We start from the raw sequence: 12,296 nt of genomic DNA on the forward strand, positions 1-12,296 counted from the left end.
CGTTTAGTTATACTTGATGTAATGAGCCGACATTATTTTACTCAAAAAAAGATATTAAGTCCTATATAAAATATTGATATTTCGGAGTTTTGAAACATGACTAATCTTTTGCCCAAAGTATGGAAAGACGTGATTTTGATAGGTTTAAAAAAAAAGTAGCCTTTCACGCACAAAATCTGTGCGTGAAAGGATTAAAAAAGTTACAGTTTGGTCCTTTCACGCACAGAATCTAGTTATGTATTTTTCTTTTATTGTGTTAGTTTTTTTTTTCATACTAAAAAAGTCGCAGGTTCGATAATTAATGCTGCAATATAGAATGAAGCGTCATGAAACGATGCATCATGCCTTCTGAGATATTTTGAGAGTAAAATACTACTCTATCTGTTTCAATTTGTTTGAACCTATTTCCTTTTTAGTCCATACCAAAATGAATGACATCTTTCCTAATTTGGAAACAAATTCACTTTATGAATGATTTACAGCCACACAAATTTTCAAGGCTTATTTTGAATCACAAGTTTCAAAAGTGTTCCTTCTTTCTTAAATATCGTACACAGTCAAATGAATTCATATAAATTGAAACGGAGGGAGTACTATTAATGAGAACGTGCTCCTTTCTTAGGCTTTATAAACACGGCTTACCATTTTTGGTACGGTGATACCAATTACAGGTATTTTGTAAGGAATACGGAAGAAAAAGGAAGTCATTACGTTTTTACCAAAAAAGAATCAAAAATCATTATTGCAAATAACGTTTATGATTGTAACGTGCAAGTCGATGTTGTTCTTTAACATTTCCTATGTCATTTCAGTCTCATTCGTATACCCATAGGCCATTACCCAATTTCTATGGTTTCATTTACGTAACATTATCCCATACAATAGGATATAGGTTGTGAAACAAATAAATTACAATCTAATTATTTTAAATCAACTGGGTTCGTTGAAGCTTCATTTGTGCACGATTTTCATTATGTAAAAGCTGGTTTAAATACTTTTAGAAAAAATCCGGATAACATCGTTATATTTAAGAGTCTTAAAAGATAAAATAATATGTGAATGTATTCAAAACGGAGTCATTATTATGGAGGTCCTTAGCAAGGAGCTTAAAAAAAGTGACAAATTGTCAAATGGTCACGGATCCGCATGAATTGGAATAGTATATATGAACAGTTTTCCCAAATTAAAACTTTTATAGAACTTTTCTCTGTTTAAAACTCGATTTTAAGTGCTTTCCTTGTGCCACTAGAGAGAGAGAGAAAAAAAAGAAAAAAAAAAAGAGGCCTTAAGTTACAGACACAATCTTAAATTCCTTAATTTAGGATTAATTATTTTAGAAGAAGGAATCAAGAAGAATGAAGCTATGGTTTTCTTTTATCTATTTCCTCTACTTATTTCTACATGTTAGAGCAGATGTGATTAGTGATGGATTTATCAAAACAAAAGGGGTGCATTTTATGCTAAATGGTAGCCCATTTTATGCAAATGGATTTAATGCTTATTGGCTAATGTCTATTGGCTCTGACCAATCACAGAGAGACAAAGTTTCATCTGCTCTTCAAGATGCTGCAAGCCATGGCCTCACTGTTGGAAGAACATGGGCTTTTAGTGATGGTGGATATTCACCTCTTCAGTACTATCCTGGATCCTACCATGAAAACATGTTTCAGGTTTTTTTCATTTCTTTGATTTTTTCTAGTATTTTTTTTTTTAATGATGGTGGTGTTTGGAAATATCGGAAATTAAGCTAATGATCGACTGTCATGCCCATTCTAACGGGGCATTCTATTCCTTCCAGTCCCACAGCTTTAAATGTGCCTATTACTTTGATACAGTTCCTTGGAAACAGGAGGGAAAATGACTTGTTCTATATCAACTTAAGTCCGTTTATTCCAATTAAGTGATTCATTAGCGAAAAGAGGGCCTTTTTTGTTCTTGCTTGAAGCTCTGTCAAAAAGAAATTCTTTTCCGAAAAGGCAATTAGGCTAAACCTCCCTCAAAGCCATGGAGTCCCTATTTGCTTAATTTTATCCGTTGAGGCTTAAGACAAATGAGAAGAAATCACATTAATTATTTATTTATTTTCTAAAATTTTATGTGAGATTTTCGTGATCTTTTTGTTGCTTTAGGAATGTTGTAATTATGTGTTATGGTTTAATGAGGTGTAATAATACTGCTTTTGATTATTGAAAGGGTTTGGATTTTGCCATATCTGAAGCTGAGAAAAATGGGATTAAGTTAATCTTGAGCTTGGTTAATAACTATAATGACTTTGGAGGAAAGAAACAATATGTGGACTGGGCAAACACTAAGGGTCAGTCCTTAACATCAGAGGATGATTTCTTCAAAAATGATGTTGTCAAAAGCTACTTCAAGAATCATATTAAGGTATGTTATACTACAGATTTCCTCTTTATTTTTTTTTATTTTTTTATTTTTAGAGTGGAAGAGGAAGTGGTAGGGGCCTAGCTTTTAATAATGCGCATAGTTATATATATATATATATATATATATATATATATATATATATATTTTTTTTTTTTTTTTTTTTTTTGTATGATTCTTTTTTTTTTTTGATATATGTACATATATAGTTTGAGTTTGAGACCGTGGGTGTGTCTGTATACAACATCAAAGTGAAAAATCTAGCTCCACTACTGCTACATCGGGCTTCGGTTAAGAGTTGTATATTTGTATTTCCCAAACCTAATCACAACATATATATTGATGAATTGATTTATGATCTATTAACCAAAAGTTAAACATCAATATACTGAAACTATACAAAAAACGTTTTTCGAGAAATAATTAATATGTGGTGCTAAATAGGCAGTTCTAACAAGACGCAACAGCATAAGTGGAGTTGAATACAAGGATGATCCCACCATAATGGCTTGGGAGCTTATGAATGAGCCCCGATGTCAATCAGATCCATCAGGAAGCACTATGCAGGTAATAACACTTTAATTTCTTTCTTCTTTTTGCCTTAGATAATTACGTACTAACAATTTTAAATACCACGTTTCTTGTTTTTTCTTTCCTCAAAAAACTTCACATCTTCTTGGTTAGAAATAATGCACGAATAAGTAATTTGTTTATATGGTTATGGAGAAAATTATAAAGTTATAAATTTAGTTCAATTGACAAAAGCTTGAGAGACTTGTGACTGATAGGTCCCAAGTTCGAACCCTGTGCCAAGCTAACTAAGTATTTAAATGGAAAAGGGTAGAGGAGTGAACCTATTATTCGCGAGTTTCGAAGGTAATTAGTCTAAAAGGGAAAATTATAAAGCTACAAGGCAGAAATTAAGTGGCTCATCATGTCATGATGAATGCACTTCTTTTTTTTACAGAAAGATTCAACTTTTACTATTATCATGTGTTCTGATTTTCCACATAAAGTGATTTTCCACATAAAGATAACTTCATGCCAAAATCCAAAGTTATTTTCAGCCTGTCATTGTTGCAGTTGCCAGTAGTTAAACTTTAGTGGAAAGCCCTGTTTTTCTTGTGATAGCTTAGTAGGATTATGCAGTGAATCCTTACCGACTTTGGCCCATCTCTGAATTAGGTAGTGACTAGTGAGTCCATTTTTCCACATAATAGTACCACATAATAGTGGCTGGTCTATTGTAAATTTTGGAGTATAAGATTTAAACTCTATATCATGCACATTATGTACATCTCCTACTGGCCACATATTACAACTAAGTTGGACTTGTTAGTGATTTGTGTCGGATGAAATGTTTATTATTACTAATTTTTGCGATTAAGAGGAAAATAGATTAATCACGATTCTACTTGTTTTACAGGCTTGGATAACAGAAATGGCTTCATACATCAAATCCATAGACAATAATCACCTAGTAGAAGCTGGACTAGAAGGATTTTATGGACATTCAGATGCTCAAAAGCAGCAATTTAATCCAAACTTTCAAGTTGGAACAGACTTCATTGCAAATAATCAAATTCCAGAGATTGATTTTACAACTGTTCACTCATACCCTGATCAATGGTAGTTATCTAAAATGTTTTTCTCATAGCTTTCGGTTTTTAGAGCGTTTGGTACGACAGAAGTCATTTTACATTAAAAATGCTTTTTATGAAAAAATATTTGAGAAATTAACTTAAATAACTGCCCACCCAAAAAAAATTGACATATGTGTAATATATGTATAATTAGTGTATAATATATGTATATTGGCTAGCGACTGTAAACATTTTTGCCCGAACGGCCAAATGTATGACTTCCCCAAAATATATTTCAGTGATTGGTTGGTCAATGAAAAATATATTCCTGAAAAAATGCACATTACAGATTATCATAATAATATTAGCAAATTAGAGAGTGTTTCGGTGAAACTTTTGAGTATATTAAATGATAATAATGTCAAATTGGTGGTTCGAGCAGTGATTTGAAGTCATTATTTGTGATGGTTGTGATGGAAAATGACTTCTTTTCCCCCATTCGGTGAAAAATATTTTCCTCGGATTATATTATCGGGTAGTCAAACATCATGAAATGACTTCTGTCGTACCAAACAGTCATTCTGTCACGAAATATAACATGAATCTTCATGTAGGTTAACAGGTGCAGATGATGAAGCCCAACTTAATTTCCTTAACGATTGGCTCAGAGTTCACATTCAAGATGCTCAATCAATTCTCAAAAAACCACTTATATTTGCTGAGTTTGGTAAAACATACAAAGGCCCTGGTTTTACACCAGAACAGAGAGACTTAGTCTTCAACACTGTTTATTCCTACATATTTCGGTCAGCTAGAAGTGGAGGCGCGGCGGCAGGTGGATTGTTCTGGCAACTTATGGTTGAAGGAATGGATTCATATAGAGATGGATATGAGATTATTTTCAGTGAGAGTCCCAGTGTTTCTGATATAATCTTCCAGCAGTCCAAAAGGCTTAACAAGATCAGAAAGATGTATGCAAGGCTGAGAAATATAGAGAAGTGGAAGAGAGCAAGGGACAAGATTGATCATGGAAATTGAAGAGAAGTAATTGATCTTATCAAAATGCTAACACTGAGGAAGATTGGAGGGACTCAGATTCTCCGAGAGATGGATATCCAAGAAATAGGTTTATAGACTTAAAGTTAATAGTAAAAAATAGTTGGGTCATGTTATTGTAACGAACTGTTCGACATATTATATGCAAGAGAAAGTATTCTAGTTCTTTATTATGGCTTCGAATATATCAGTGTCATTGTTTGTGTGTATGAGTATATCACGTTAAAATATACTGGTAGTATAAAAGGTATTTAGCGTTAAGCATAGCATATACTTTAAGTTCCTCTCTTGGGAAAATGTGACCCACAAGGCAGCATACTCTTCAAATTTTTGTATGATGGTCCCATGACCCATCTTTTGATTGTTGCATTTTTAATCCAATATTTATTTAATATAAAATCCTGCCTATGGGTTAACCTTCCTCAACACTCTGCAACGAATAATTTTTTTTAAAAAAAAACAAACATAAAAAAAGCATGTGGATATGAGTACGCCCAAATAGAGCGACGTATTTGAATTTGTTTTAACACGATATAAGTTTCTATAATTGATATTCAAATCTTAATCTTGATTGTAATTATCATGACAATCATGGTCTCTGGTGAACGATAGATACAAATAAAAAAGGATGATATTCAATTTATAGATATGTCAAATTTGTATTACACTTCTCGAAAAGGATAGACAGATGGTAAATACATATTCATATCATGCATTTACATCAAACCGAACGATTTAGTGTTAATTCTTAAAAAGTTTAACCTTAGTATATATATGCAATACACGTGTCTTGCATTCATCGCTTCGGTTTAAATATGCAATATAAAAGGTTTTACCATGGTGGATTGTATCAAACTATCAATGATCAAGAAATCATAATTTAGACTTTTGAGTTTTGAGTGCCCGAGTTTAATCTTAAAATCATAATTGTAGAATTGGGCCTTTCCTACTCCCATGGGGCGTCTACATACAGGCCGGTCGGTGATTGGGTCATTGGCGCCTTCGTCCCTATCTTGTGTTGGTCTTTAATTTTTGTCCCTACGATTTTTTCGTAAGGTATAAATTTATATTTTCGCATCATAGCATCCCATAAGTTATACTCGAATGAATTTTGCCCTTAAAAACTTATTCCCCGATAGACATAAGTTCGATTTTGAAGGGCAAAGAAGATTAAAGACCAGCCCAGTTGAAGGGAAAATTGTGCAATTTCCTTTAAAACAATTCGGACAATTTGCACGATTTCCCTTATTCGGGGGTGGTCTTCAATTTTTGGCCCTCAAATTGTTGGTCTTTCATTTTTTCCCTTCGCCTAAAATACCCGAGGTTCTGGGTTCAAACTCCGGCTCAGTAAAAAAAAAATTCAAGGCAGAGTTTTGTAGCAAAATTAGACCTATTCGGGTAAAAGTTACTTTGTAGAATTCCAACAGAGTAAAAAAAAAACAACTGCCTTGCAAAATTTCGCAAGGCAAACTTTTTCCCTATAAGGCAGACTTTACACGAAGTCTTGGCTTGCGTTTTTTTTTTTTTTTTTTTTTTTTTTTTGCTGAAATGGGGTTTGAACCCAGAAATTCGGGGTATTTTCGGACACTTTTTTAAGCGAAAGGCAGAAATTAGACCAGCAATTTGAGGGACAAAATTAAGGAAAAACTACATAACATAACTAACTCTATCACATATTTATATACAGTAGCTATAGTTTAAAATAATTACATCTCATAGCTAATAGTAATATGTTAAATACAACTTATAGCTATATATATATATGCAAAGTAGAATAGACATCATCACATTATTCACTTCTAACCCAACCCTCCCATCTCTGCCCCACTGCTCTGCCGCCGTCCACCACGACCTTTCTCCGGCGAACTTTGACGGTCAGATCCGGACAGATCTTGGCCGATCTGACCGGATATACATCAGATCTTCACCGATTGGCCTCTCATCCTTCTCCGGCGAACTTTAATGGTCAGATCTTGCCCGGATATGACCGGATATACATCAGATCTTCAACGATTGGCCTTCCATCATTCTCTGGCAAACTTTGACGGTCAGATCCGGTCAGATATTGGCCGGATCTGACTGGATATACATCAGATCTTCACCGTCGATAAATGTTGCTTTGTCGGAGTCTGGCTGATGGTGGCTTTTTCCGGTCAGATTTCGGTGCTGGATCTGAAAAATCGTGTTTCTTTTTCAGTGTATTCATTAATTTTTTAGCATACAATTCAGTGTTTGGGTGTATTTTATTTCTTGTATTCTATATTTGAGTATATTCGTTAATTTTATTTCTTGTATACAAATGAATACTTTGAATTTTGAAGTGTATACAAATGAATAGAGTGAATTTTATTTCTTTGCATTCAGTTTTTGAGTGTATTGGTTAACTTTTTTAGGGCAAAATTCTGTGTTTTGTGTACAACCGATTAAATATAATAAAGTGAATACAATGTAAAAGTAGCTACAATGAATACAGTTGAGTTTGAATACATTTAAACTGAATACAAAATTCAGCAACTTTTAATGACTGTATTCATGAATACAGCGACGCGAATACAATAAGTAACAAGTGCTGAGTTTTGCTATATGTTTGCTACGTAATGTAAATAGGTAAAATGTAGCTAAAAAGCAAAAATAAGGCCTCCAAGTTAGTCATTTATGAAATTTTCCCCAAAATTAAGGACCAGCGCATTTGAAGAGAGTCCGCGCAAAAAAAATGTAACAAGTCCAATTAGCCCAATAAGTGAATATGCGGCCCATTACATTAGCCAAGCCCAGTAAACTGAGATAAGCAATCTAATCTTCAAACCCATTGCTCGCTTTTTTCTCCATCTCTCATCCATTTTTCTGGAAGGAATACCAAACAACAATGGCGCTCACTCTCTCAAACACCTTCCTCCAAAAAAATGTCGCTCCTCCAGCATTCTCCCTCAAGAAAGTACTCTCCTTACCCTCCAATTCAATACCCATAATTTTTTTAATTAGCAATAATAATCAAACTAATAATTGAAGGAATATGTACTTGAATTTACAGGTGGGAATTGGGAGCGATCAGATGCGGGTGAGCTGCAGGAAGAAGGACATACACCCTCAGTTCTACGATGATGCTAAGGTTTACTGTAATGGAGAGCACGTGATGACTACAGGTGGCACGAAGAAGGAGTACACAGTTGATGTTTGGTCAGGTAATCAAGGAAAATATTTTATTCAGAATCTCTTTGAATCTTTAAATGCTCTGTACAGTCTCCACTCAATATGAGAATAGCTAGCATCGCTCCTATTTATAACAGTACTACAACGACAACCTAGGATAGAGTGTACGCGAACCGTACCTTTGGGAGGTAGAGAGACTGTTTTCAAAAGATCATTGGCTTAAGAGAAAACATGACAGTAAGGACAAGTAATTCAAAACAGTATGAAAATGAAAATAACGAAAGCGATTAAGCCATGATAAAACAGTTTGAAAAAAGGAGCAATAGCTGTCACAGATAAATAAGATAATCGAAGTACGAAATACAACAGATAGTAGTAGAAACCAAAGGACGAGAAACTATCGAGCAATACTGTGACTACTAGTATGAAATGATAAGTGGGACTACCTACTAGCCTTCTATCCTAATCTGAGTTTGCCATTAACCTCCTATCTAAGGTCATGTTCTCAGTAAGCTGGAACTGCGCCAGGTCCTGTCTAATCACCTCTCTCCAAATAAATGCTATTTGGACAAACAACAACAACATGCCAGTGTAATCCCACAAGTGGGGTCTGGGGAGGGTAAGATGTAGGCAGAATTTACCCCTACCTTTATATAAATCTTATTTAGACATGAATTAAAATATAAAATGCTAACCAATTTTGATTTCCTACGTTTTGAATTATTTTTTCCAACAGGTAATCACCCATTTTACCAAGGTAGTCGTTCAGCACTTCTTCTTGATGCTGACCAAGTAGAAAAATTCAGGAAGAAGTTTAGTGGGTTATCACAGATTATGACAATTCCTACTCTCAAAGGAGAGATTATTCTTCCACCTAAGAAGAAGAAAGCTACCAAGAAGAAGTAGAGACTATTGTGTTTTATATTGTATTTTCCCTTACTTCGTTGATAAATGGGGAGATTAACTGAAATTATTAGGGGTTGTTTGTGTATTTGTGTTTGTTTCGATGGATTGAACTGTGAACTCGTTCTATGAATTGAAATGAATTATAAAACTTGAGTCTTTGTTCTTCAAGTTGTTATAATTGCTGTTTGTTGTATGGTTCATCAGTTTGTAGGGTTGTTAGAGCATTTAATTTGAATGCAAAGAGTTATTTTATTTTTGATTGGCATCATGGCTTCAACTATTGGAATGAAATGAGTTTAAATAGAGCAGAACGGATATAGAAAACTTATATAACCTATTACCAGTTTGGAATTTAGGTGCAGTTCATTGATCATACTTCACCGCCAATTGTATCAAATAAGCTGCATTTCACGGTTTCCCTTTCTTCTTCCCCTTTATGCTTAATAAACGGTACGAAACTTGTTAATTTCGCACAATCTTGAATAATGTTATCTCTGTGATGGGAAAGCTGATCGTTTCAGCGATCCCTTGTCACGGGGGCAGATGGGTACAGAAGAACCCAATAGCTTTGGTCCAAACTCTGTATTTGTGTTATGAAACTCACTTAAAATCTAAACTCTATCCAGAACCCAGTAAGCAAACATGATCGTGGTGCTGTGACAAAGTAAAGATGATGAACCAATACGTTTGGCGTCTTGTCTTTTGTATCTTTGGATTAGCCAAGCTTTTAAAGTTAGTTATACTGGTGCTGTGATGGAGTTCCCTTCTAGCAGTTTACTATTGGAAGTGCTTTTTTCAGAATTGCATATCAAACTCTCCTTTGCTGTTGGTCTACTCTAAAAAGAGTATAATAAGATTCTTTATGTCTTTGTTCCTTTCCCCTACTATAGATTATCAGTTGTTTTTACTTTGTTATTTGCATCTGCATAGAACATTATATGAAGCTTTCTAGATATCTGGCTCTCCTGGTGCTATCAATCTATTAATCAAGATCTGTAAGCATTGCCACTATCAAATGTCTTTGTGAGTATACTTGTAGGTGCACTACTAGATTATCTTTGGAGGAGTTTGTGATTGATTGTTGTCTGTAAGTTAGGTTTTTGGCTGATTATTGGATGTTTTTGCCAGTTTTCTACTTCATATTCTAATCCAAGATAAAGCCATTCAGGCATCCACATGTTTTCATTTGACAGAGACCTCCTAGTTTCACACCGAACTTATTAGGAGATTTATCTAGACTGATTTTCATGGTAAAGTGGTTATTCATACTGCACTGATTATCTGGTTTTCCTGAACACTAATTTCAAAGGCTCTCAACTTCTGGATTCAACAATAGTGTCCAATTACTGAAACTGGGAATGCTGAACTCCAAATCAGCATTCTCCTAATTCCTATGCCAATGAAACAAAGGTCATAGCTTCCACATGAATCTTTGGTTCTTTTCACTTTTCTTGCTTCTGTCTTGGTATGTCTGATTCTGGGGCATTTATTGGTGTGTGCAACTTCTGGTCTTGTGTTATTTCCTTTTTAAATTTCTGGTCTTGCAAGTAATCTTAGTTGAAAGTCTCTCATCCAAGGGTGAGATCTCGTGCATTGGAACCCATGGTTATGGACCCGAATCCGTTAGGATGGAACATTTGCTTTTCTAAGTGAAATCCCCTGGTATATGAAAGAGTGAAAAATGCTTTTCATTGTTGTGGAATAAGGAGCCTTTAATTTATTGGGAGCTATTAGAGCGGGATCCATTTTTGGGGGAAAAGTGAGTCGAAGCAATAACAATATTTCTAGAACATCTTTCACAATCCTTGGAGAGATGGTTCACTAATAGACCGAAGGATATGGCATTCGACTCATTCACATCCAAATCATAAATGCTTAAAATCCATATTATGCAAGGAGCCATTGCTTTTGCCTAGTGGTTAATGAATTGGCAGAGAGCCATGAGGTCTCAAGTTTAAACTCCAGTAGAGACGAAAAATTTTAGGTGATATTTTCCCATTTGCCCAAGCCTTGGTGGCTAAACTTACCACATACCTGTGTTGGTTGGAGGTAACACATACTAGTGGAATTAATCGAAGTGCGCACAATCTGATTCAAGCCCCACCGTCGGAAAAAAAGAATCTAAGTAGCAAGTTTCTTCTTCTGCTAAGTAGCAAGTCTTCTAGATCAGCCTCCACAATTCCTTGAGTTAGTGGATGCACTTTGAATTCCTTTACTGTAATACAACTAAACCAAACTAGACATCTTTCCATTCTCCTTTTCAGCACTATGCTATAGTTAGAGATTATGGAACCTCAATTGCTTCCTTCTTCTAAGTATCCTTCATTTGATGGATATATTGAGCCCGTTTGGATTGGCTTACAGCTTAAAGCTGTTTGCAGCTTATAAGCTGAAAAAAATAAGTTGGGGTAGTCCAACTTATTTTTTTTGGCTTATAAGCTGTTTTCAGCTTATAAGCTGCTTTAGATAAACTAAGTCAAATGGGTCCAATTATTTTTTTGAGCTTATTTTAAGCATAAAATGACTTTAAGCTGGCCAGCCAAACACTCAAAAAAGCTGAAAACAGCTTATAAGCCAACTTATAAGCCAATCCAAACGGGCTCATTAGCAGGTCGTTGTCTAAAAGCTAAAAAACAAACTCAAATCCCGCAGCACCAAAACTAACTGAAGAACTGTACTTCAATGAATGTCTTCCATGTTTTTCTGAAAATTGTGCTGGCTATGTGCCTTAAAATAAGCATATTCAAATCCATACATGTTTTCCAGGTCTGTCGTGTGCTTTTGGAGCAACCAAATGGGCAGATAAGTATAGTTGCCACGTTTTGTTTGTCCTTAAATGGAATGCAATATGATTAGAAATCCAGAAATGTCAATACTTTTGGTACCAATATTCTTAAGCATGGTGCACGAAGAATCTGTAGCAATACAACATAATGCGCCACAAATCTGTGACAATATGTTTTGCATTCCAGAAATGTTAATCCTTTTCGTACAAAAATTCTTTAAATGGTGCGCTAGGAATTTGCTATAGTACACTGAAATGGAGCGACATAATCAGTGTGATGCATACATTTAGACTCCTAATCGTTTGGGATTTGAAACATAGTTAATGTATATTTAGCCAGTGCAGATTGAGCATATAATCAACGGTTCAGCCTTCAGCTTAAGCCCGTTAACCGGTTTGAACCGGACCGGTAACCGGTTAACAAACCGGCC

The 12,296-nt window shown here is 34.9% G+C and overlaps 2 protein-coding genes across 2 annotated transcripts; both read left to right on the forward strand.

The window, feature by feature from the left end:
- Positions 1-1,099: 1,099 nt before the first annotated feature.
- On the forward strand, positions 1,100-5,192 carry LOC132628045 (mannan endo-1,4-beta-mannosidase 7-like). The gene is made up of 5 exons (XM_060343735.1): positions 1,100-1,670; positions 2,194-2,388; positions 2,830-2,952; positions 3,812-4,014; positions 4,583-5,192. The coding sequence occupies exons 1-5, from the start codon at positions 1,356-1,358 to the stop codon at positions 5,004-5,006; spliced, it is 1,260 nt and encodes a 419-aa protein (XP_060199718.1). The 5' UTR covers positions 1,100-1,355; the 3' UTR covers positions 5,007-5,192.
- Positions 5,193-7,802: 2,610 nt separating this feature from the next.
- On the forward strand, positions 7,803-9,248 carry LOC132628046 (large ribosomal subunit protein bL31c). Its single transcript, XM_060343736.1, has 3 exons — positions 7,803-7,959; positions 8,056-8,206; positions 8,911-9,248. Exons 1-3 carry the CDS (start codon positions 7,891-7,893, stop codon positions 9,078-9,080), a joined length of 390 nt encoding a protein of 129 aa, XP_060199719.1. The 5' UTR covers positions 7,803-7,890; the 3' UTR covers positions 9,081-9,248.
- The last annotated feature ends 3,048 nt before the right edge of the window (positions 9,249-12,296 follow it).

This window comes from Lycium barbarum, chromosome 2 (genome assembly GCF_019175385.1).
Source record: "Lycium barbarum isolate Lr01 chromosome 2, ASM1917538v2, whole genome shotgun sequence".
NCBI lineage: Eukaryota > Viridiplantae > Streptophyta > Magnoliopsida > Solanales > Solanaceae > Lycium > Lycium barbarum.